Here is a 27,134-nt window from a genome sequence, read left to right as displayed (position 1 = left end):
TTTTCCTCAGCTCACCTCCAGAAACGAGAAACCACATTGGTCTTCTGGCATCACGCCAGTGTCAACTTCATCAATCAGCCCCGTGAAGTTGGTCATCCTCGCGCAAGCAGCAGCTGCCCATCGTCATTACCCACTGCTCCCTCTACCAATTCGTCAACCTCCGTCGTCTCCAAGCAAGCTTTCACCCCGACTCCTGACCCCCGGCGCCGGTGTTACCACACGTGCTTTCTACAGAAACTGCCTTGTCCACATCCTCAAGCGAGCAATGTGGAGCCTGACCCTCATAAGGGATCGCGGATTCGCGGTAGGGTTCACCGCGAGCGGTTGCTCCCTCGATGGCGAGACGGTTCCGTGGAGCGAGGGGCCTTCCGCATCCGCCGCCTATTCCTCCACATCCTTCATCGGATCAAAATCGGCGCCTCTAGGCACCTGTGGGGAATCGCCGGAGTCCCCGCCGGTAGCGTTAGCGCCGGCGTACTCCGCCTCGGGCGGCGTGGGAAGTGGAGGAAGTGGGAGAAGAGGCGGGAGAGCGTGCGGAAGGAGGCGCTATCGAGGTGCGACCGCTGGCGAGTGAGGACGGCAGCGGCGGCGAAGTGGGGAGGAAGCGCCACGGGCGATGGAGCTAGTGCGTCCTCCACGGTTAAGGAACTATATTTTTCCACCAAGGACCTTGCCCGAATTTCATTACTAGAAGCAACGAAATTACAACGATCCAGGTTCAGGTCACGCATCCAATGTGGGACTACTACAAAGTAAACGGACGCTAGCTCCAGTTGAGCGGCACACAGGGCTCTCAAGCTCAAGACCAAACTGCAAACCACCAGAGATATCACCAGAAAATAACAGACTCTATTTTATGAGCTGCTGGACATCCAACAAACTCCCAAAGTTTGCCTTTAACTCCTCTATCAGACTATCAAAGACACAGCTCCCTACTGCGGGGGAATCCACGGTCCTTCACTGTAACAGCACCACGCCGGTTCCTGCTTCCTCCGCCCTTTCTTCCTGTGGATGAAAATGTAGTGCAGCCTCCTTCATTGCTTCCGCTCCCATTTCCAGGTCCATCTTGGCCTCCTGCTTTTGGAGACGTGCCCAGTATGCTGAGCATATAATCTCAGTAGGAGATTTTATTTGTTTTTTTTGTCAAAACACATAGAGTTTCTAGCTTTCCAAAGCGCCCAGCAAACAGCATACTCCATTCCCAGAATTGTGTGAAGTTAGTTGGTCTACAGGGGCACCAATAACCAAGGCGATCAGGGAGCAAAGAAGAGATGCTCTTCTGATTCATCCATGCTGCAGAAGCAGCATCTCTGGTCTCCTTGCCAATTACGTTTTAGTAGATTTTCTTTGGTTAGATTATCTTTGGTTAAGGAACTAGATGGGTCGGAACTTGGTATGGGGTCCGAGACGGCGGCTCGCCTCACCAGCAGGACCTCGCCGTCGGCGGCGACGGCTCGACGAAGAGGGAGGGGGGAGGCATCGCGAAGGCAAACGACCAGAGCGTGGGCCAGAGTCCATTAGCAGCAATTCGGCCTACTGGGCCTCGTGTTAAGGGTAGCCCACTAAGCCCGTTTGTTGCTTCTTCAAAGTTCCTAGTAGGGCATGTTTGTTTACCACTCAGCTATACTCCGGCTTGTTCTGGTGCTCATACTACGGGCAACTGCAGAGCAAAGACACGACTTGTTTAGGTGAATGACAGCTGCACATCCCCTTTCCGCTCACGATAACTAAACGCACTAAAGTTGTCACATCGAATGTTTAGATACTAATTAGAACTATTAAATATAGACTAATTATAAAATCAATTGCACAGATGGAGGCTAATTCGTGAGACGAATCTATTAAACCTAATTAATTTATGATTAGCACATATTTACTATAGCATCATATTGTCAAATCATGGACTAATTAGGTTTAATAGATTCATCTCGCGAATTAGCCTCTATTTGTCCCGCGAATTAGCCTCTATTTGTGTAATTAATTTTATAATTAGCTTATATTTAGTCCTTCTAATTAGTATCTAAACATTTGATGTGATAGGGACTAAATTTTAGCATGTGGAACCAAACACCCCCTAAGAGCTACTAGGCGTGGAGCTCCGTACCCGGGAGGGGGATCTGCGGCTTCTCCCACCGTAAGCTCAATGCCTCTTCTGGAAGCATCGAGGAAGGGGGCAACCGGTGGAATCTTGAGGCCGTGACACTTGTAGTACTCGAGGGCGAGAGGATTCCCTTCGGAGCAAGGAGGCCCCTCGACTTCCGAGGTGACCATCCGTCTTATGGTAATCCCTCCGAGATGCGCCTCCTTAAGCTCTTGGAGATGCCGATCCTGAGCTTGCTTAAGGGCTTCCATAGCTGCACTCTCTGCACTTCAGGCGGCTGCCACTTGTGCTCTAGCTTCCCTCAGCATTGCTTGGAGCATCCTTATGTGAATTTCTGCCCTCTCTACATGACGAACTTGTTGCTTCAGCTTTGCGGCCTGCTGATCATAGAGTCTATCCAAGCTGACGAGATAAGCGGCCATGTGATATACGGTGGTGTCCTCTTCACGCCGTCCATGTTCATCCAAAGCTCTCATCCGGGCTCTCCAACCCGGATGGTCCTTTTCGGCCGACGGAAAGTACCTCATAGATGTGGGCTCGAGGTGCATCTCGTACATCTGACATAGGTAACCAAGAGCCTTTCGAGCCGCTACTGGGTAAGTGTCTTGGTGCCTGAAACCCATAGCTGATACTTGGAGTGGCTCAATGTTAGGGTAGCGAGCAGTCCTTCCAATGTGGATGATTACTTCACACTGAGGGATGCCGTAGCGCTCGTATTCTCTGCCAGAATACTCCGGGGGTTCTCGGATGCCAAGGCGCTTCAGGCAAACAAGCAACAACTTGGGGAATTCGGGCTCTTCCGTGCAACGGCTGTGGGTCCACAACCCTTCTTCCATCTGGAAAAGAACCGGGGCACAAATTAGTTTTGCAATAGAGCAGAGGTAGGCAGAAATTTTGTAAGTCTTTTATTTTGGTCAAAAAGGGCTAATCCGATCCTAAGGTTGCGTCCTACAGCCAACGACGGCTCTGATACCACCTGAAGCGTTCCCACATAAGTAGAGACTAAATGTGATACAAATATCAGTCCCAGGAGGCCGATAACATATTTATTTGACAGATAATTCAGTTACCGTACAACTCCCGAGGGAGTGGGCGTGAAAGCCACGCAGCAATAAGGAGTAAATAAACAACAGCTGCTAACCAAGCGACTGCCAAAAGACAGCACTCGGGACTACACGGCAGCAGCAGCATCTTGGAAAGGCCAACACCACAGGCAGCGTTGGGTGCGGACACAACCTCTACTCAAGGTCTTCGGTGATGAAGTCCGGGTCTTCCTTTGTAGTAACGAAGCAAGGGTGAGTACGAACGTACTCAACAAGTCCAACCCCATCCACGGAGGGGGATACAAGCAAGTATATGCACAGGATATAACAAGGAAAGGTTAGAGTTTAAATGCGGGAAAGCTAGAGTTTTAACACATGCATGGGCTTATTTTCAAACGAGTTTTCGTAAAGCTGTTTCTTTAGTAATCGAAACATTGAGTGGGGGTGAACCTACATAAAGGATCCAAGTTTTATCGCTATCGGACTCCCCGTCCGCCATAGCTCACGGCACAACTGCCGGACACTTCCAAAATCCAACACACACACACACACGCGTGTCAACCATGCCCAAGTGCTAGTTATGTGACCAAGCCGTAACTCGTCCAATGCCGTGGACACGGCTACCCGGATAGGTTTTAACTCTGCAGAGGTTGTACAGTTTTCCCACAAGTAGGGTACCGCAGCACGATCACCTTAGTGCCGGTGCGGATCCTAACAAAGCCATTACCCACCTTAGCTGAGACTGGCTAGTCCTCACGGAAGCACCCAAGGGGTTCACGGCTCATCCATGAGACCGTAACCGGGACCTAAGTCACCAAGATCTTACTCCTTTTCCATGGGTTCCCGTTGCTCACCAGCACCCCTGAAGACTAACAGTTTAGCTAGTGGGATTTATGCTAAGCCGTTGCCCATACAACGGTCAAGTGGTTGCACGATGGTGGAATTAGGCAAGATGACACATCAACTCGGTCCTTAACCATGACAAGATGGATATCTCCCGACACCGCTCAACCACTAAGGTACGAGCACAACATCCTGGCATTTCACACAAGAAACACCCATCCATCTCGTCTACACACCCCTTTCCTTCGAACCCGGAAAACCACTTTCCCAATTGAACACACACACACTAATTTTCCAAGTAAACCATTGTAATAATGATTGTAGTTGGGTAGCCATTTCCTAAGCATTCTAGCGGTGGTTATCGCCTAAACAGAGCGGGTCATATTTAGAGACAACCATAGGATAGCAAGGAATGTTCATAACAATCAAGGGGTGGCTATCCAACCATGTCTTGCAATAAAATAAATTAATATGCATTTTATAAAATAGGCTAATAGGTTGTGTTTGAAAAACTAGGTATTAAGTATGCAGCAAAGGGTGAGATTGGACTTGCCGTCTTCAAAGCCTTCCGGGAGTTCCGGCTCGTGCTGCTGGTCCTCGGGCTCGAGCTTGCAGTCAAACTCCTCCTCGGGCTCCTCCTCGGGTAAATCGCGATCTATGGCACACACAAACGGACACATAAATAAATAAAAAGAAAATCGGTTTTTAACCGTGAGCTCCGAACAGAAAACGTGAACGGAAAATAGGTAGAAAGATTATTTTTGGGAAATTTGGATATGGATCGGCGAAAGTATTCCGGAGGATGACGTGGTAAAATTTGGGATTAATTGGAGGAAGTTTGGCGCATGAAATGACGAGTTAAACATGGTTTAAGGGCTTAAAAAGGAGGTTTATGACTGATTTGCAATAAACCAGGGACCTATTTGTGAATACTTTTGGAGGTGGAGGGGCTTTTCTGCGAATAGGTTTATGAGAGTAGTGGGAGGACCTGCTCGTAATTTGAAAAAAAGTGGGGGTCAGATCGGGATTTTGGGGAAATTTCCCCTTATCCTTCACTGGGCCGGCCAGGAGGTGGGGGGGGGGGGGGGCGACGGCGGCCTCACCGGCGGCGACCGTGGGGTGGAGGAGATGGGGAAAGGGGAGAGTATCCCGTTTTGCCCCTTACCTCGAGCACTTAGGGTAGGAGAGGGGCAGCCGGCGGTGGTCTAGGCGGCGGCGGTGCTCGGGCGGCGCCCGGGTGGTGGTGGTGGCGGCTTGGCACGGGCGGCGGTGGCGCCGGAGGCGTTGGCGGGTGGAGGAGGTCGGGGTGTGGCACCGTGTGGGGAGAGGGGCGGCCGGGCGGCCTCCTTTTATAGCCGGCGAGGAGGCCGGCGGGTAGGGGTCCGGCAATGGCCGGCGGTGGTCTTGGCGGCACGGCACCGGTGGCGTGCCGGGGCGGGGAGGTAGGGGCCAGTGGCGGGCGGTGTGGAGCGGGGCCGGAGGCGGCTGGCGCAGGAGGGGCGGCATGCAGGGCTGGGCGCTGGAGCGGGTGGTGCAGGCAGCCAGGGGTCGGGTCGAGCGCGCGGCCCGAGGGAGGCGGCGACGGGGCCGGCGGCGGGCCCCAGGCGCGCGGAGGGCCGAGCGGCGTGGCGCCAGTGGAGGTGGGGCACCGGTGGAGTGAATGCACCGGGGGTGGGGGGCGGCCAAGGAAGTGGCGCCAGGAACCAGGAAGAAGAAAGGAAGAGGAAAGAGAAGAAGGAAGGAGGAAGAAGAAAGAAGAAGGAGAAAGGAAGGAAAAAGAAAAACAAAAGGGGGAGGGAAAAAGAGAAAAGAAAGGGGGAGACCGGCGGCGATTGCGGCATGCGGTCGGAGCACACGCGCAGCGGTCTGATGACGGCACGCGGCGAGATTTACGGGCACGGGTAAAATGATGGAGGGCGGCTTGGGTGCCGGGACGGCGAAATCGCCGGGAAGATTTTAGATTTCCGGAAGCTCTGCGGTAAAAAGATTTTAAAAGCTATTTTAACGGGTGATTTTAGCTGGTGATTTCCGCGGATCTTACAATTGAACAAACCCACAATCTTGTCAAGATCCCAACCCCTTCCATTGGTATCCAGGAGCTCTGACACCCATCTTAGTCTGCATCGACCTTGTCTGGATGTCACTCTGAAAGAGTATTCTCTTGGGATCCATGGATCACGCCAAATGCGGACCTGAGATCCATTCCCAATTCTCCAAATAAGATCTTGTTTAGTTCCCCCTTTTTTCCAACTTTGGCACTATGCAAAAAGAAGATTCATCATCACATCAAACTTGCGGTACATGCATGGAGTACTAAATGTAGACGAAATCAAAAACTAATTGCACAGTTTTGTTGTACTTTGCGAGATGAATCTTTTGATCCTAATTAGTCAATGTTTGGACAATAATTCACAAATACAAACGAAATGCTACAGTTGCGCATTTATAGCAAAATGCAAACTTTACCACTCCCAATTTAGGAACTAGGCCTAATCCCTTTCTTTAGCAATTCGAGCCCGTGCATTATAGCCTGCCAGGTTGTCAATGGGTTTGAACAGAATGCCGTGTCAACTAAGCTTCCTCTTGGATAGTATTTTGCTTTTAGTAATTTGGCACAAAGACTGTCTGGAAATTCCACAAGACGCCAGGCTTGTCGAGCAAGCATGGCTTGGTTGAACAGGCGCAAGTCCGTAAACCCGATACCTCCACAACATTTCTTCTTAATCATCTCTTGCCATGAAATTCAAGTTGTCTTCCTTTTTCCTTTCTCCACTCCCCACCAGAACTCCCTAATAACACTTGTCAGGTCATCACAAAGTCCCAGAGGAAGTTTGAATACACTCATAATGCAGGTGGGCAATGACTGAGCAACAGCTTTGATTAGAATTTCTTTGGCCGCCGCCGACATATTCTTTTCTGTATAATCCTTAAGCCTTTTGCTCAACCGCTCCTTTAGGGGCTGAAAACGTTCACCCTTCATCCTGCCATTCGGAGTGGGGAGACCCAAATACTTGGCATCAAAAACTGTTCTCTCCACCTCTAAAATATGTTTAACTTGATCATGCACAGCTAGCTGTTCCTTTTCATTGAAATAGATTGAACACTTTGCAGGGTTTATTAATTGACTCGTGCAACGAGCATAAGTGCCCAGTACTTCTTTCACCTCTTCCACTCTCTTCCACTTGGCGTCACGTCGCCTTAAAAAAGTGTATCATCTGCAAAGAGAAGGTGCGAGACACCTGACGCCCCCTACAGATCTTCAGCTCCTGCAGCCCTCCTTGCCTCACCTTCCTGTTGATCAGAGCTGACAACCCGTCAGCAACAAAGAGGAATATATGGCAACAATGGATCAGCTTGCCGTAGTCCTCGAGTTGGAGTAAATGGTGTCGACATGACACCATTGAAGTGAACCATGTAGCGAACCGAAGTTACACATATCATCACTCGGTCTACCCACGAACTATGAAAGCCAAGCTTCAATAACACATTGTTCAGAAAAACTCCATTCTATTCGATCATACGCCTTGGAAAGATCCAACTTGTACGCACAAAAATTACTCCTCTCATCTGCATTTGAGTTGATAGCATGTAAGCATTCAAACACAATAATAGCATTATCAGTAATTAACCGTCTAGGGATGAAGGCACTCTGATTTGGCGATATCACATCCTGCAAAATAGGCATTAACCTATTTACCAAACACTTTGAGACCACCTTGTAGATCACATTACAGAGACTTATAGGCCTGAAATGTATTAAAGATTCAGGATACGGCACCTTTGGAATAAGAACTATGCAAGTATCATTCACCCCAGCTGGCATAGTACCTGTCTCAAAAAAAAGTCTTTGTCTCCTGTACTACGTCCGAGCCGTCGATCATGATGGTGATGACTTCGGGGGAATTTGTAGCTGGCGACGAATTGGTGAGTGGATTGCTCCATGCATCATCTTCGTCTAAGCTACGATTATGTGGTTCAGAATTCAGAGGGAGACCAAGACCTGAGGTGTAAGACAAGTAAACGTCAACCATTAGTGGCCTCTTGACACGGTAACATTGCTCCACTGCAGAGTGCAGACCAAAGATGCACGACTTGTGACTTTGTGAGGCAGAAAGATGCCGTGGTCAGCACGGGCTGCGGGGGACTCGAGTCCTGGCTGTCGGAAAGTGCCAGGATGAGAACGGCTTCACCGTTATCCATCTCCACAAAATTTCAGAGAATACCTGTGTGCTGTGTTGCCTGCGCGTCGAAGGGCTGGTGGGGCAGAAGAACCACTCTATTACACACAAGCTAGCGCGTCGGCTCGTAGCCGAGCTCCACTGGCCGGCGACATCCAGCCCTGCCGGCTATACGCCGGCCCGGCACCACCTTAACCATCAATGTCTTGGCTGCAGAAGACAGAGCAGCATGCATGACAAGCATAACCTGACACGGCTGACTGAGATCACCAAGAAGAAAACCAGAGGCATATAACAAAACAACCTGACAAACAGCATTGTCGTTGCTAAAATCGTTGAAGGTGTAAACGACAAGAGAAACGCGCACATAAAACCGGCCGGCACACACCAAAATATCGCACAGGGATAACGCCAGACGGATGTCAAAAGTACTACTGTTTAACGATAGATCACTTTCATCAAAAAAAACGATAGATCACACCACATGTGAAACTTGTCTCTAAAAATTACTGGAAGAAAAAGGGGGCAAATTTGCAGAAACTAATTAACGACTAAACTGAGAGGTCCAGACATGTGCCCCAGATATTCTTCTGGGGAGAGAACCCAGCAACTATGCCGCCTACTCTTGGGTCCCAGCAGAAGCAAAATATGTCAATTCTCCTGTCGCGAAGCAAAATCTGTCAACCTCCCTACTCTTAAGTCTTGATCACTTGCTGCTCTTCTAGCTTCTGGTTCAATGGGATGTCTGCTGCAGCTTTGGCAGCTCCAGGATTCTGGAACTCGTCGCAGCTGACACCTATCTTGGCGAAGTCCTTCAGTAGATCCGCGAATTGCACTTTCAGCGAGGCCTTGAAGTTGGTGGAGGTGGAGCAGCTTCTGTAACCCTCGTTGACATCCTGCACTCCGTCTCCGACGAGGCAGCCAACTTGGGCACCGGCCATGTAGGACTTGCATCCTCTCAGGATTTTGCGCCCGTAGTTGCAGAAATGGCCAACAACGAAGTCCTCGAAATGCTGTAACAAGTGAGCATACATCAAATTTAGAAGCATCAAGATTGTGAGAAGGGTTCGATTTTCTTTTAAAAAATCAAAAAATGGTTTATCGATAGGTTTCTAGTCATGTTTTTTCTTACACAAAAACATTCTTCGCCAATGCAAACGAAGATTAAAGACCATGGTTCCTTTAAAAACAGAGATAAATATATCCACAGAGCATATATCTTCGCACCTTTGGTGGATTGTGAATAGAATACTGCATTGTTCTGCAGGATAGCAGAAAAACTTGTTCATTATACGTCATAGATGCCTTCGCGCCTTGAGGAGTGTTAGCATACATAGCATACCCAGGTTCGTTGAAATAAGGTTTGGCATTCAAAACCAAGGCCTGAATAGAGACCAAGACTTGCAGCATGGTTGAATCAGATGGGATCCACCTCTCACATCCAGTACCAGTCCAGGTGTTTAAGAGACTGAGACAGACTTTCCCACATTCATAGAGATTTGGGTTAAGCCGCAATCCTCCAGAGCGGTAACTCACTTCCTGAAAGAACAGTCGAATATATTGGCATGCATATTCTTAAAAATGGAACGTGGCATCAGAATATTCCTTACCGGAGGTTTAGTTGGATATCGATAAGGGAAATAGACATCAAAGAAGAAAAGCCCATCATGGTAAGGAGTGCCTGCTGATCCAACAATGACAGCTCTAAGCAGGTCCATCCTATCCTCGTAAGCTCTTACATATATTGTGTCTGTTCAATTTGCACAAAATACCAGTAAGTACATGAAAATACATGAAAACAATTGCATCCCATGTTATTGCCTGGTTAAACTGAACGCAAATTCATTTTAGGCACACATGCGAATTGGTAAAGATCAACAAGTCCTCGTATCTGCTGAGCATGTAGTATGGAAAAGGTAAAGGACCAGTATTATGAAACAATCTGCATTTAACAAACCTGTAATATCTTTAGAATATTGTACCATGAAAAAAAAATAGTAGACACTTACCTGGCAAATCATTTTCTAGGACTTTCCATTCATGTTGAATCCGCTTCACCCAAGCCTTCGTTGGCTGTTTAAAAACCAAGTTAATATTGAATTGAGGAAATAAAGTGAAGATAGAGCATGACCAAAGTTTAAAAATAGCTACCTTTCTAACAGCACGAACTTTTGTTGAGTAGAAATGATCACCGTGGTCATTAACTGTATCAAATTTTTTAAATGCCATGTACTTCTCATGAACTTCACCATTGACTATCTCAGTTTGACTGGGCTGATGTGGCATCTCAGAAGAAGTTCCCTGCGGTGAAACTGCTTCCACACCTGGTGGAATGCCCACGTAATTATTCGCACCAGAGTTAAAGCTGCTACCACTTCCCATCCCAGGGGTGCTATTAATATTGTATTTATTGTGCTCCCCTCCAAGTGCCACCACAAACTGATGATAATAATGAGCAAGCAAATCTGTAGGAGGGATAGTACTTGAGGCGGCAACATTATTATGATAACCTCCCAAGCCAACCAATGGGCCCACGTTTGTGACAGGAGTAGCAGTTTTTGGGCCGGCAACATTATTATGATTACCTCCCAGGCCATCCCATGGGCCAATCTTTGTGACAGGGCCAATCTTTGTGACAGGAATAGCACTTGGGCTGGTAAAATTATTATGATAACCTCTCAGACCAGCCCATGGACCAACCTTTGTGACAGGGATCGCAGTTGGACCAGTAAAATCTGCAGACATGCCACTCAGAAGCTGCCCAACATAAAAGGAAAAATCAGCCACTAAAATAGTATAATAATAACCAAGGGTATCAAAAAGAAAGAAAGTCCGCAAAATACTTCACCTTTGGATGCTCTGGCCAATCCATATGAAGAGCAGCTTGCTTATTCTTGTCATTTTCTATCTTCTCGTCAATTACTATAACTCCATCACGATCATTATCATCGGCATCAAGTTCAATTATTTCAGAATGAACAACCTATAGATTGGACATGTAACATATTTAACAACAAAACCAAACTTAACTAATGAATATTAATCTACCAAGACATAAGCCTGGATGAAGATAGAACACAATTTATTACCATTTACCATCCAAAAAGTAAAATAAGAGAAACATAATCATAGTTAAGAATCATTGCAATTCGCATACTGTAAGAAAGGATTCACACAAAAAAGTCGCAGAATCTGTTACTACGTAGGAGAATCACATGAATTCTAATAAATGAAATTATGAGGCACCCCAAAATATTCCATAAATCAATCACTATAAACAAATTAATTCCATTGTTCGCAATGGATAGAAGAAGGCAAATTCAATAATTGCATACCATATCCAATGACTGAAGGTAATAAAAACATGCTATGTTAGCTATGAAGAAAATTTTGCTGCTACAGGTGAAGATGTATATAAAATACTCATGTTAACATGCAGCCACGAAAAATATTCCGCAATAAGTAAAATATGAGAAACATAATGCCAAAAATATAGCTGGTCACTGCTTATGAAAAGAGTTGCATACGCAAATTAACCTAGATTCTAATGAGGCTAAGGTATATTCTGATCCGATAGCAAGTGATATCCCTTAATATATATGCATATATGTATCTTATCAGTTTAGAGACTATATACCATAGCTTTTTAGTGATTGCCCAAACACTGACTAGAAAAGACCGACAACGCAACAAATCACCACAACAAAATCCTTAACACTACAACATCCAATCGGGCAATCAACCATGGCCAAACACAATTTCAGCTTCTATTGCCCATGGAAGCATTCATGATTTAGATAACAAACATTTCAGGGTGTAGCACAAAAGTGAGTCACAATCCAGCACCAAAAATGAAAAAAAGAAAAAGAAAAGAAGACACCCAATACTAAACGATTTCCAAACAAAATCCTTTCCTCCACACTACACTGACATGGGCATCACCAAACCAAAGGATAATAATAATCCGATGATCATAAACGACCCAAAAAAATTGTGGCACTAATCACCACACCTCAGTCGTGCATTACAACATCCCTACTGAGAACTCGAACAGACAACAACCATTGAATGTAGAAAAATAAAAGGAGGGTAAAAACAAGACAATGAGAAATAGAAACATTCTTCCGATTTCAGCCTCACCTGAGCCAGTTTCCGTTTCTGGCGACCGGAAGAGCTCCACCCGACGGCTTCCTCTGCCGACACCTCAATGACCTCGGGGTCATCAAGTGCAGATTTCCAACCATCCCCGGAGCCGGTAGGATAACCCCTACGGCCAAAACCAATACCGAGCCACCAAACAAAAACATGTGAGAAATTTCAAAAATTGGCCCCAACCGCGGGACGAGGGTGTGAGAACGGTGCGTAGATGGATTTAGAGGCGCTTACTTGGAAGAGCCCTCTACCATGGCCACGAAGCTTGGGCACCCTCAATGCAATCACTCACTTGCCTGCGAGGCGGTGGCGGGAGTGCGTGGAGCCCTACGAGGTTTGGGGGTGCGGGTGCGGGCTAGAGAGCACAGAGGGAGAGATTTGTGGAGTAGTATATGAAAGCAGTAGGGTGGGAGAATAGAGCAATCAATCAACAAAAGGGTCAAAAGGATCTCCAATTTTTGGCCTTTTTTGTACTTCCGTTTGTGGGATTTGGTGAAGGAATGACGGGCTCGCATCTAGTGGCAGGTGGGGCCTGCATGTGACTGGCTATGGCTTCTAGGGATGTAGAGATAGTGGAGTATACCTCAATGCCCATCGCTCGGACTAGCTTATATATATGTGCGTGGCTGGCACAACGGGACGGTAGGGTGGACGGCAGTTCTTTCCGTTTCCATAATTTTCGTGGGGTATTTTTGTAGTTTTGCCATAGTTCAAGTATATCTTCATATAGTAGTAATTAACATTATCTTGGATGATTCTATAAATCTATGTATGTATAGTAGTAATTAATGTGTGCTGATTTTGTAAATCTCTGTAGGTATAGTAGCAATTAATGTGTGCTAATTTGTATAATTTGACAAATATCTATAATTAAGTAGTAATAATTAATGTTGCCGATTTTAGATGACCTTGCAAATCTATGTACTTCACTAGTAGCAATTAATTACTACTTAGTGGTGTGCAACATTTGCAAGATCATCTAAATTAAAATTGGCACATTAGTTCATATAGTACTTGCAAGGTCATATTGATTACTACTCGAAATCACATATAGATTTACAGAATCATTAAAGGTTGGCAATTTTAATTACTACTAGCTAGCGAGGTACATGTTTTGTAAATTTGTATCCTCACTATTTTCAGCAATAATATTGCCAGCTTTATAAGATTTTGTAAATCTTGATGCCTATCTCTAGCAATAATTAGTATTGCCAGCTTTATAAGATATTGTAAATTTATGCACTGTCTGTTTTTTGGGTATGGCTTTATCTTAAGAGAGTGGCTTAGATTAAGGTAGCAAAACTAGTTTTGTTTATCTACTGGTTTCTCCTCTAAGTATTTATTTTTCTCTAAGGTTTAAGAAAATTGATTTGTTTTTACACTAGCACTTTTGTTGCAAATTTATATATGAAAATAAATCAAATGCAAATGGATTGTCTAACCGTCTACTAACTCAAATTAAATAGATAACATTGATCCCCTTATTAAAAATACAAGTTGTTGAGCATGTCAAAATGGTCTACAATGTAAAGTTTTGACTACCATATTCTATGATAATATAATATTTTGAATAAAAAAGTCACAACTTGTGAAAAACACTTTCATGATAAATCTAACAAATTCAATAACATCTTTTCAATCTACATAATTTTTCATCTTTTGATGAATAGAGCTATTTGACTGATAGGAATTATGGAAAAAAAACTTATACTTTGCATTTAATTGAATTTAAGGAGACAAAATAGACAAATGTTCATACCATTCGATTTGATTGAAGATGTTCTTCAGTGAGCTTCTAGTCATCTTTGAAGTTAGGAGTCAAGGTTCGAAGGATCCGGGAAGCTCGTTGGCTGACTTGGGGTGGTGATGTTGAATCTTACTAGAGAACCATGTTGGTCACAGGGGCGAGATGGTGTAGGGGACGAGCACCATCGACCATGGGCATCAAAGGGATAACTTGTTGGATAGAGATGGCAGTTGTGTGCCATGTTGGAGTGATTTGTAGGAGCGACAACAAGGTGCGGTGGATCTGATAGCAACAGAGGTGGGTGCGCCAAAGCCACAAAAGAAAGATGAAGGCGGTGAAGGGTAGTGGATCTAGAAATGGTGGCGGTCAAGAGCGGTGGGTAGACACCGACGACAAGGGGGTGCCGAAGTTGTGGAAAAGAGTCAAGAAGCGAAGGGCGGTGGATCCAGAAATGGTGGCGATCAAGAGTGATGGATCTTACCGTGATGCAGGCACAGGGGGTACCAAAGCCATGGAAGATGAGTCGGTGGTGGTGTTGGATGATGGATCTTGAGATGATGGCGGTTGAGAGCGGTGGATTTGGCGGCGATGGAGGCAAGGGGTTGCCGAAGCCATGGAAGATAGTCAACGGTGGTGAAAGATGGTGGATCTGGAAACAAGAGCGGTGGATCTAACGATGATGGAGGCAAAGGGGGCACTGGAGCCATGGAAGATGAGTCAGTGGCGGTGAGGGGTTGTGGATCTGGAAATTGCAGGAGTTGAGAGCGGTGGATCCAACGACAATGGAGGCAAGGAGCACCAAAGCCATGGAAGATGTGTCGGCGATGGTGAGGGGTTGTGGACCTGGATATTGCGGCAGTCAAGAGCGGTGGATCTATCGACGATGGAGGCAAGGGGGCGCCAGAGCCATGGAAGATGAGTCGGCGATGGTGAGGGGTGGTGGATCTAAAAATTGCGGCAATCGAGAGCGGTGGATCTGGCGATAATGGAGGCAAGAGGGAATCAGAGCCAAGGAAGATGAGTCGGCAGCGGTGAGGTGTGGTGGATCTGAAAATTGTGGCAATCGAGAGCGGTGGATCTGGCAACGATGGATGCAAGGGAGAGCCGAAGCCATGGAAGATGGGTCGGCGGTGGTGACAAGTGGTGAATCTGGAAATGAGAGTGGACGATGGTGATCCCCATATATATAAGGAGGCAGCTGCATCTATGCGGTCGGTTTCCTATCCGACAGTCACAAATTCAAAGGATTAGAGGTCTCCATGTTTGCCAGCACATAGGTAGCAAATCCCAATAAAATTTAACTATATTAGATTGGGCTCAGGTGTGGTGTTGCAAAGCAAAGCCTCCTATGGTAAATTGCATTTTCATAATACTATTTTGTTGGTGCTAGAAGTGTTCCTATGGCGGTATTGTTTTCATGCACAATTGTGGCCAATCATGCTAAATCAAGTATTGTTTTTCTTTTGAGTAATACTACTAGTAAGTATTACCTCCTATCATAATTTTTTTTGAAAAGTCTAGTTAGACTTATGGAACTAATACTATCAATAACTTTTAAAATATTTAATCTAGATAACATGAAAATCATACCTATAGATTTGTCTTAAAATGATATTGCAACATCATATATTTATTTTTGAATTTATAAACATATTAAAGTAAAAACAGTAATTAAGGGCAAGAATGTACCATGTCAAAAAAACATAAGGTATTTTTATGGAAAAAGTCCAAATTACTCCCCTCAAGTATAACCAAAGTCTAGATAACCCCCTAAAGTATTTTTTTCAGTTTACCCCCTCAACTATGTCATTTAGTTCAATTTACCCCTTAATACAATTTGTATTTTTTTGTTTCTCCATGCACAAGTGGAATCTTAAGTTCAAATTTTGCAAGACGATAGAAGACATCATAAGACATGTTAGAAAAATATATCATGAATTTCTTATCATTATTTTGATAGGGTAGTATATTTAATAATAAAATTTATCATTGAGATACAAAATTATATAAAAAATAATGTTGAAAAAATTATAAAATATTTTTAAATATGTATTATGATGTCCACTATCACTCTACAAAGTCTCAAATTAAAATTCATCTTGTGTATGGAGAAACAAAAAAGATAAATTGCATTATAGAGTAAGTTGAACAAAAATAGTATAGCTTAGGGGGTAAATTGAACCAAAATATAGTTTAGGGGGTTATCTGGACTTTCACTATACTTGAAGGGAGTAATCTGAATTTTTTTCCTATTTTTATTGGAGGGGTATTTATTTATAGTGTCTATATTTTCTGATGTTGCGACTTGCAAAAAGTCTTGTGGCATGAGATATCTATATCATGAAACATATGGTTAAACAAATCGTAGTTCTAACTGATTCTGGCCATATTGCCGCAGGAAAACAACTTTCATTAGTTTGTGCAGACACGATTTCCAGTCTTTAGTTTCGCATTGACAAACTCGAAACTTATTCCAGCCTCAATTTCCAGGAAGATCGTCCTTCCTGTCGATCTGTCGTGCACTATGACCCTGGCACACAAGATTGCTTTTGATCCAGCCTAAACCATATTTTCTCCATTTCTATATATGTACAATTTCCTGTTTTTCGAACCGGGAAAAAAACGGAACTCTAAGGTTCATTGTTGAAGCCTTGAAGGTGTGAATCTCTGACTGTTGGTCCATCGTCCATGGAAACTGTCAGTTCTTTCCCAAGAACTCTGTCCAACTCAACTGTTGTGCCAGCTTTGTAATCTTTTAATTGGTCGATCTAGACCTGGTTCTCCCTGTCCAACTGAAACTTTGGGGCTCTACCGGAAGGAGAAGCCGTTGGGCTAGGGTTCTGAACCAGCACCAGTAGCGGCTGGGCAGAACAACCTGAACCAGTCCTCTGCAACATTGCAAGGCGTCAGATTTGACAGACAGTTATCCCGGCATTGTAAACATATACAACAGTATAAATAATTTTTGCGAGGTCACTTGTGCCTACCACTCCGACATGCCATTGATCTGAGACGAGGCCTTTGAAATCGGCTGCGTCCATCTCCTGTTTCGTCAGAAGCAACAATATGAGATGTTTCATTCTTGTCTGCAGAACGGGCAGTGTGAGAGCTAAAAAAGACTTGATAAAACTTACCACACTGTAAATAGGAGGCATGGCGATCTCCCATGCTGATTTCATAAGGGGTATGACCGGCAGATGAAGCGATGCTTCAGGGATTCTGAAGTTCCACCTGAAGAAAAAAGAGAGATGGGAACCAAACTGAATTTCATTCCCTTTTGAGCTTAGGAGGGTGTTTTGTTTACTGTCAGCCCATGATTTTTGACTCACCCAATGTACATGAAGATGCAGAACTGCACCCACTCACGCACTAACACGCGAAACCAGTAGTTATCCGGCGTGTCGTCAGCCCTCATGTACACCTGAAATCACACCGTCAGAAGCACTGCCAAAACGAAACTGATCATACCACAACAATGTGCTGTGTGATAAGTCTCATACCATGATGAATGCCACTGCTGCCACCTGCATCGTACCCTGAAATCTCCTGAAGAAAAAACAAGAGTAGGGAGCTTCAGCATATAGCAGTTTTAGGAGTTTTGCATCAGAAATGAAACCGTTGGGAAGAACCGCATACTTGAACATTGTGTACTTTGTGTTCAGAGTGCCGTGCAATGAATGGATGTCCTCCTCCTCTATGAAGCTCAGCTGCTCCTGCAGGACTATCAGATTCTGGGACGTGCGCCGGAATATGATGTAAAATGACGCGAAATAGTTGATCAGCAGAAAGACCTGTTCCAAGTCACACGAAAATTTCAGAACACGGCCGGCCGCCGAGTAATCCTGATCACAAGTTCAGACAAAATGTTGCAATGCTGCAGCAGAAGATAACATCCTCCACTGAAAATTTCAGGTTCAGCGAGGACTCACCGTGAAATAAGGGACTGCAGCCTTGTAGCCGATGAGGCTCAGGTAGAGCAGGCACCCCAGAACGGCGGTGGTTCGCCTCTCCCTGATGGACAGGCGCTCGCACATGATGCAGTAGCCGTGGGAGATGAGCATGAAGGAGACGAAGGAGGCCGTCTGGAAGAGGATCCCCGTCACGTACGCGCCAAACGACATCCACAGCGAGCACGTCTGGAGGTGCACGCACGAGTACCTGCGCAGCATCTGAATTCAGCCCTTGCTATATAAAAAAGATTTGGCCAGCTAACTGCTGGTTTTCGTGTTCATGGAGAGATATGCCAGAGAGAACAAAGTGAAAGGCACCCGAAAGCTCACCAGAACAGGAATGAGAGCGCCATTTGGAGCGCCTTGATCAATGGGACCAGAGCCAGGATCCACTGCAGGTTATTTACCTGGGCGAAGCAAATAGAATTACTACATCAGAGCCACAGTATCAGTCTCTGAAAATCTAGTACGAGTTCCGAATTCCTCTGCATCAGGTTTCAAATTTTAATGCTTCTTCAGAACAGACCCAAGATTCAGAAAACTTGTTGAAACCACACCAGAAAAAGAAAGGCAAAGGACAACACGTCAACCATGCTACTTCATTCCACCAGATGCTGTAAGCAGCAAGAGCGCAAGAATCGAACCGCTGAGAGGAACCTAACCAAATGAAGAGAGAAACCAAATGGAGGAAATTCAGTATACAGCCTCTGTCTGATGGTACCTGGAAATGGCGGTTCCTCCAGGAGCTGAATGCCCATGAGAAGCCGGAGGCCGCCCATATGGCCAGGAACCCCAGGTAGAGCGACGGGAGCGGCTGGTAGCCGTTGCTGAGCGCCGGGAGAGGAGACGACGACGACGACGCCTCCTGCATCTTCTCCCTGCACAGGCCCTTGCCTTCTTGCTCCTTCCTTTGTAACTGACGAGTGGATTAGCGAGGCACGATGGCGTGTACGGCTCGACGCAGGAGCACTAGATCATGGGGTAGCGGTGGTAGCGGCGACCGTGCATATAAAGTGGCTGGAAAACTCCGGTTCCTATTTTATCTCATGCTTGCGCGATGGTTGTGTTGGGTTTGGCGTCTGCGGGAGGGGAGGGGAGTTCGTGTCGTGCGCCTCCCCCTTTTTTCTCACCAGAAGCGTTATGCGAGTGTAGGAGTAGTTCGAGGTTGGTTGCTTCTTGGAGGGAAAATGATCCAGGCAACGGCCCTGTTTGCGTCTTGTTGGCTCAGAAAAGTACTAGAGGGAGAAACCTGTCGCCGTTGGCAGGGTGTTCGTTTTGACTCGTGCCTCGGATAATCAGCACGGCAGCGTGTCACGTCGTAAGGAGACGCACTCGTGGCCGTAAAGAAAATTGCACAGATTACCGTCACAGGGTGGGTACTGTTAACAATGCTTACGACTAACAGATTCAGAGGCCACGCCGCCATGACCACAGAGGAAACATGTGCTAGAGTGGTCTGTATGACAGACGAGGAAGAAAGATCGTGTCGCGGGTTTTCAGGGTTGAAAATGTTCAAGGAAAACTTGCAAGCCGCCCCAAACCAACTGCCTGATACTGTACGCTGCTAGGGCATAGCGCCACATTAGTTAACCTAGTCCAGGAAGAAACTGCAACAATCCTGGACGCACATCGTGCAGCTAGATTACGCCGGGTCAGCACATAATTTACTTGGTCTATCTACTTTCCCTTCCACCGGGAAGGATCCGAAGCTATCTGGAATTCCAGACACGGGAGGGCAATAAAATTAGTCAAGATCAGTGAACCACACGTACTAGCGGCGCCGCCGCAGGAGAGTGGGGGTTTGCAGAAGCGTGGGAGGAGATGGCGTGGATCGGATTGAGGGGAGGACCGGAGGAGCAGTTGGTGCCGTGGTAGCTCACTGATTCCACATGCTGTCTCAAAGAAGGCCGCTTTGACTGGAACAGGCGCCTGATCGGAGGAGATTTAGGTGCGGGGAGGCTAGAGCATTAGGTAAACCAACCTTCACCCAGGAGTGGAACGGATGGATCCATCATCCATCCCTCGTTACCGAGCACCACCGCGGCACTGCTACGCAAGCAATGCAATTCCTGCACCACCCATAAAAGAAAATCATTCGACGCCACGGACGGCTCTTCTTCTTCTGAAATGATATATTTTCGAGTGAATGCGTATTGAATTAAACGCGGGGTTTTAAGAGGATATTCATGTTCAATTACGCGAACTGAAGGGATATTCATCAGAATGGGCCCAGCCCATGGCCCATGCCTAAACTGGGTTTGCTGCTAATATTGACGGCCTAGTCTTAAGTGCGGGCCGGATTTCTTCCTATTCAAAAAGAAAGCGTGAATTGGGCCACCATGTTCCTCCTTGCCTCGTCCAAGAAGGAAAGGTATCGTGCTTTCGAAAAAGCAAAAAGAAGAAAAAGGTATATTTGCCCCGTTCAAAAAGGTGTAGTCCGACAGAAAAGATCCATATCGAGTGGAGCTTATTTGCATTGGCCCACCTTGGCGTAATAACAACTTCTGTGTTTCTCGAGTGTCCGCCACTCGATTTTAGATGACGTCAGATCTTCATCTAATGGACTGTGCTTCTTCTTCCACCTCCAGCATAAGCTAATGCTTCGCGCATCTCATTGGAAAGTATCTATCGCGGCTCGGTACTCTGGTGAAATCCTACCGTGTCTACGGCAGGAGCGAAAGTATGTAAAACCTAGTGGGGGATGCAGATGCACCCACAAAGAAAATAAAAAAATGCGGTTATTTGGATCAAATTTTCATCATAAATGAACCCCAACTGTTCAAGTTCAAGTTGATGCACCCATAAAATAGACATAACCCTCCTCCTAATTTGCCCTACCTTCGCCAGCAACCTCCTCTCATAGTCGCATCATACATGGCCTATTTCTATTCTATCCAGCGATTGCCCTCCACTGCCCTTGTTAGCAAATAGCAACATCACCTCTGCCATAAGTGGACATCTCACTAAGCCCGCCGCCTCCCTCCACAAGAAACTCTCCCCCCTGAAACTTGAAATCCTAACCTTTACCGCACCGAGAGTCATTGGAGTCGGGAGAGAGGACCGGGACGAGGAAGATAAGCTCTCAGATGCAGCAATGTCCATTCGTGCAAGGATAAAAATCAGGTGCTGGAACTTTGAAGCACCCATTGCTAGTTAGGATTCTTAAAAAAAAATCATATCTGGAGTATATGTATATTACGTGCATCAAGACGACAGGTTTGTTTGCTTTACTGATTTCTGAGATGTCTTGTACGATTCCAAGCGGCATATATAGCGCCGGCGTTTTTGCGCTTTGATAATCATGTGTCCCAAATGGGCTTTTCAAAAGAGTGCTTCTCTCCATCATCAAGCTAGGAGCAGCGTGATCATCCTTCGGCCATGAAAACAGCCCACCCCATCTTTCCCTTGATTGTCTGTCTGCTGCCTCGCCTCGCCAGAATGAAGGCGGCCTGCTTGTTTATGTTTTGTCTTCTCCCACAGCAACGCCGGCTTTTCTTTCAGATGGTGCCTCTGTTCATGTGGTGCTAAAGCTCTTTAATTTAGGGGCAACACAGTAGTACACTGTACAGCGCACGCAACGTGAAAACTGCAAAGTCATAGCGATCGATTCGAAGAGCACAGTGCGCGTCACACTTTTTCCAGCTCGAAGAGGCCGGTCGGCTTATTAGCTAGGCGTGTTTTTCGGCGAGCGTGGCTCCGGCCGGCTCGGTGCAAATCCCCTGCCCGGCTGCCCCCCCGGCGCCGAGGCCACGCGGTCGCGGGAGGCTCCCCTCGCCCCGGCCCCCGGGCGCGCACTACACGCCGCGGTCGTGTGCACGCGCGACCCCGAATTCCGGGTCGTGAGGCCGACGTGCAGCAAGCGCTTTGGTAAACACGAGCCGCGCTCTGCTTTTCGCCGTCACGGCCCCATGCACGCCATTGCCATCCACTAATCATCATCATTACACAGATGACTTGTGTTGGTCTGTTGGATAACCATCCGCTGAGAAAAAAGAAAGAAAGAAAGCTTTTAGCCACATTGGAACTTGCCTAAGAGGCCAAGACCGAGAACAACTTCGGACTCGACGATTGCTGCGTGAGTGAGTAAGCATAATCTGTGAAGGTTGTACTAGTAGACCAGTAGATGCTGGTACGTGGTACACAGGACGGACGGCATCGGTTCCTCCTCTTCATCACCAACGAAATGCACGTGTGTCTCTGTTTGCCTTGCCGGTTAACCGAAGACCAATCCTATCAAACACAGCGCCGAACGCTTTTGTTGCAATTGCAAACTAGCAACACCCTTTCGACAAAGAGTGTTTGTCTGGGCATTTGTGGTAGGGCCTTGTCTTCGCGCTCCTGGGGAGTCCTGACCGAGCGGAAAGCCCCTTGACAGGGAGCATGTTTGCCGGAAGCTACGAGCCGTAGCATCCTGACAACATTACCGGGCCTTAACCTCAGTGTTGCCACGCCGATCGAACGGCGATTTTTCTATCACAAATGCTTGTTTACGAGGCTAGGAGCAGGTCAAATGATCACCAGCTCGGGGCTAGCTCTATTTATAGGGGCCTCATCTTAGCTTGGCATAAACACAGAGCAGAACACTGCACTTCTGCACCCACACAAACGTAGAGTACTAGACGCTGACAGACAGGTAATCAGATATCCTATCCATTAGTATTTTCTCCATCATGCTTTTTTCCTTTCCTTCTTCGACCATAGTCTTGTACTGAGTACTGACCCCGTCATCTTTTCACATTCCTTCTTGCACGGCAGGAATGGAATCTGCCGTGCAGTTGCCGCGGTACGTCGTCTTCGACCTCTCGGCCGGCGCCGGCCTCCGGTGCTTCAGCGCCGCTCCGGCCGTGGAGCACGTCGGCGTTCCGTTCCACACCCAGACTCTGGGCTTGGAGACGCTTCACCGGACACGGCTTTCTCGCGCCGACGACCTCGCCGCTCACCGGCCGATCGAGCAAGCTGGCACGGCGATGAACAGCTGCGATCGTGTTCAGATCAGTGATCCCGACACCGTGTCGGACGCGGGCACGTCGGGTGTTCAGGCTGCCGAGGAGTCCGAGGACGAAGCGGATAGCTTCGATGAGCTGTTCTTCCAAGAGGGCTTTGCGAGGAAGATCGATGCGTTGGCTCAGCTAGTGGGTATGGAGGGCGCCTACAAGCCAGCGGCTGTGCTGGGTGAGGTTGTCAGGGTGCTCCAGGCGGCCGATAGGAGGAAGTGTTCTTTACGTGCAAATACGGCTGTTTGATGTGTACCTATTACCGAACAATGCTTGATATAAATAGTTTTTCTTTGTTTTGCTTCTCCACATGGCGAATCAGCGAATGCATGGAGTGTCTGCTAAAGTTGCGCCGTGCCTTTTCTATTTCCTATGTTTTTAAAGAGTGTTGCAAAGGTCGCAATATTTTCCATTTTCAAAAAAACAATGTTTTTAAAGAGTTAAATTTCTCGTCCTTTTTCTCCCCAAAGGCACAGTTGGTTGCTCTAGTCATTATTAAGAGTTCAAGACTAAGCAAGTCAGATTCGCAATGATAACTTTACAATCGACTGCTTCTTCCTAACCTCCCGGTCGATCCACGTGCTTGGCGCCAGCTGCTCCAACCCCCACACGTGCCCCCCATTTCTTATCTCTTCGCCTCTTTCCATTTTATTTTCTACATAATCCTCTCTCCTCCGTCCATTCCCGTTCAAATCCAGGAAGCGGAGGGCGGCAGTAGGAGGCAACGCGCTAGCCTGCGGGAGGGCAGCGAGCAGCGGCCAGCAGCGCGAGGTCCGACGAGGGCAGTGAACTAGCGCCAGCCCGCAGGACCAACATTATCAAGGCCAGCAGGAGGCTCTATCCTCCCATCGAGCAGTAGGAGGCGCCCATCATCCTTCCGTCAAGTGAGCGGCAGCGCGCCGAATCGAGGGGCCTCCCGGTGGGCGAGCGGCCACGCCCGAGCGAGGGGCTTCCCGGTGAGCGGCCATTCTACGGTCGAATCCTGTGACGAGCGGTGGCGCGTGGTAGGCTCCCGATGACAGGGCGGGCTCCACGTGGGGACCGGCGGATCCCGATTTTTTTACCTTTTCTTTTGGATTTTGTTGCACATTTTTTTGTTACAGGTTGGTACATTTTAGCTCAAAAACTTTTGTTCTGAAATATTTTTGGAAAAAACTTTTTCTGAAATTTTCATGAATGATTTTGTTGAGAAAAGTTTTCAGATACTTTTCTGCGTTTCTAGAAGTTTGTAAAGAAGTTTTTTTAGAAAAGTTTTGTTAATATTTTTTGAAGAAATTTTTCAAAACTCCTATGTTGTATGAAAAGTTTTCTTCCAAACACATGTTTCAAAAAACTTTCATGCAGAAAGTTATGCAAATACTTTTTTGAATAATTTTCATAAAAGGAAATTTGGAGAGGAGACATGTGGGACTTGCCAAATAGGGGGTGTTGCAAATCGACCAGTAGGAGGCATCCTACCGGGCGTTCGCAAACACTATTCCCCAGCCAGATTGTCGTAGCATGCATGTTTTAACTTGTAGATTGTTGGATTCCATAAGCATCAACTATAATGGTAGTAATAAACGTTTCAAATTATAAATCGTTTTAGATTTTTTAAGTATATAGTTTTTACTATGTATTTAGACATAACAAAAATTATGAATCTAGAAAAGGCAAAACGACTTATAATTTGAAACGGATGGAGTAATATATAGTGAGTTGGTGACATAGTCAGTAAAAGATCAGATCTAACTTAGTAAATATATGATGAGATTGTAACATATGCAACAATATGTTAGCCTGCGGTGGAACAAGGAAACAAGTGTTATGCGTGATTTTGATGTGATATATTAAAAAATAAATAATAAACCATATCAAATTGAATGAAGAAATATTTTCTATAAAAATTAAAATTATTGTTCTCAATGAGATCTACAATTTTATAATTGACAACTTTTAAATTTATATTTATTTATGATTTCAAATATGCATGCAAAGATTTAACCAACAAGGGTAAAAAAAAAGAACAAAACTCCTTCAGGAGCTGCCATAGGTTCGAATCCTGAAAACCACACTGCATGTATAGGCCTCCGGGTCTAGAAAGCTTGTTGGCATCCAAATTCTGGTTTTTGAAAAAATTGTTCTAAACGTGTGTCCCGAGTGATATTATTTTCTTTTGTCATGACTAATAATCCATGGTAAAAGTGTCTCATTATGCGCATCAAATGAGAAATGAGGAGTTAGTAATATCATGGTGATGACCCTTTATGTATACTAGTCCATCAACCCGTGCTCTTGCACAGGTTTTTAGAAGCTATTGTATTGAAAATTATTTAGAAATTAAACTCCTAGCTTGTAATCAAAATTGATTACCTACTACTCTCTTATTTTTTTCAATACGTCAACATAATACTTATATAGATATGTACCTATGTTTGTCCAGTTGTGATTGATTTTTAATTAATAATTACTCTATGCACTTTTTCATCCATATTCATACTTTTTTCCATTTTGTATCGCACCTCCAATCCTCCATACATTATGTTTAGCATACAAATCAATATTTTTCATCGATTCCTCACATACATGTATAAATGGTCTAAATGGTGATACTCATCATGTGTATATACTTTAACTTAGTATTTTTATGTTAATAATGATATAAATAGGTAATTTGAATCATATATTAGTTTATTTTTTGACATTTCTGTATGATGCACATGAAGATAATTAGATTAAAATTTAGATGCTTAATTTAGGTTATTTTTAATAACAACTTACGTGGGTAATATAGATAAAATTTTAGAATGACATTTTAAGTTATACTTTATAATGATATGTATTAGTAAATTGGATGAAGATTTTGGAGTTACTTTAGATTATTTTTTATAATAGCTGAGCTCGGTAATTTAGATATAGGTTTAGAGCTTATTTTTTAATATTTTCATAATGATAGTGGTGGTAACTTTTTAGAAAATATAATATATCAATGGCTATGATTATTAGAGTTTACAGGATTGGTGTTTGATGTTTTTGATTTTTATGAGAATTTATCTCTTTTTTCTAGCTTGTCTCGTGCGAACTAATGCGGAGTATCCAATGAAAAACAATAGGACTACATTGCTAAAAAATATTACCATAAGCTACCTCTCGTTTGTTAAATATTCGAACACAATACTTATATAGATATATACTTATCATCTTCATCCAATTGTGATAGATTTTAGTTAGTAATTACTCTATAATATTTTCATCCACATTTATAATCTTTAACTTTTCACTTTGCATTGCAGGTATGCGCTTGAATTTGTTTAATGAACCCTAAGTTTGTGATACAATTTTAACATAGAAATCTATGTTCTCATCACTTCCTCTATATCTTTATAAATGGTGACACATCATGTGTATAGACCTTAATTATTATATCATATACCAATAGTGCAAGATATAGATGATTTAGAATCATATATTGTTGTATATTTTTAATTAAGGTTATTTGATTCATATGTAGTGTTATCATGTTATTTTTAATAATGGCATGCGTGGGTAATATAGATGCAAATTTAACAGGTTACTTTATATTTTTAAGTAATAGTGGCAGGCAATTTGGTTGCAAATTAGGGGGTTATTTTAAATATTATTTATAATGGCATAAGTGGGTAATTTTGATGAAGATTAGGGGTTACTTTAGTTTATTTTATATAATGGCAGAGGTGGGTAATTTATATATAGATTTAGGGGGTTACTTTAGGCTATTTTCATAATGGCATAGGTGGGTAATTTTTTAGAAAATATAATAGATCCAATGGCTACGATGATTTGAATCTATTGATTGATGGTCGGATGTTTTGCTTTTTTGTAAGAATTTCTAGGATTTCTCTCTTTTTTCTAGAGTGTCCACCTAGGAATCATAGGTGGCTTCACCTAGAGGCTTTAAAAGGAGCCTCCAATTAGTAATAGTAAAATAAGATAGACAGATAGATAAAGGACTTGGCGGTCTCGATAATTCGGTGTAAAGATACAAATTTACTCGTCATGATTGAAATCTTACTTATCCATCATTAAAAAAAAAGAAATGTGATTGTATAATGTATACTAACAACGGATATACAAGACTAACGCCTACTAATAATCGGACGTCGCCACT

At 44.9% G+C, this 27,134-nt stretch overlaps 2 protein-coding genes across 2 annotated transcripts; both read right to left on the bottom strand.

Annotated features, from left to right (window-relative positions):
* Positions 1 to 8,110: 8,110 nt before the first annotated feature.
* LOC117856450 (putative ubiquitin-conjugating enzyme E2 38) lies at positions 8,111 to 12,473 on the bottom strand (the record flags this gene model as incomplete). The annotated part of the gene is made up of 8 exons (XM_072294011.1): positions 8,111 to 9,178; positions 9,393 to 9,704; positions 9,776 to 9,915; positions 10,175 to 10,238; positions 10,317 to 10,489; positions 10,751 to 10,922; positions 11,014 to 11,148; positions 12,228 to 12,473. Coding segments are annotated over 8 exons (1,560 nt in total), but the record flags the coding sequence as incomplete, so codon positions are not given.
* Positions 12,474 to 16,453: 3,980 nt separating this feature from the next.
* LOC117855567 (uncharacterized) lies at positions 16,454 to 19,099 on the bottom strand. The gene is made up of 9 exons (XM_034737953.2): positions 18,736 to 19,099; positions 18,345 to 18,421; positions 17,994 to 18,222; positions 17,701 to 17,855; positions 17,565 to 17,610; positions 17,394 to 17,485; positions 17,199 to 17,295; positions 17,052 to 17,108; positions 16,454 to 16,952 (listed from the first exon to the last, which is right to left on the bottom strand). Exons 1-9 carry the CDS (start codon positions 18,883 to 18,885, stop codon positions 16,833 to 16,835), a joined length of 1,023 nt encoding a protein of 340 aa, XP_034593844.2. The 5' UTR covers positions 18,886 to 19,099; the 3' UTR covers positions 16,454 to 16,832.
* Positions 19,100 to 27,134: the final 8,035 nt, after the last annotated feature.

This window comes from Setaria viridis, chromosome 5, assembly GCF_005286985.2.
Source record: "Setaria viridis chromosome 5, Setaria_viridis_v4.0, whole genome shotgun sequence".
NCBI lineage: Eukaryota > Viridiplantae > Streptophyta > Magnoliopsida > Poales > Poaceae > Setaria > Setaria viridis.
This window is presented reverse-complemented; position numbering and strand designations above follow the sequence as displayed.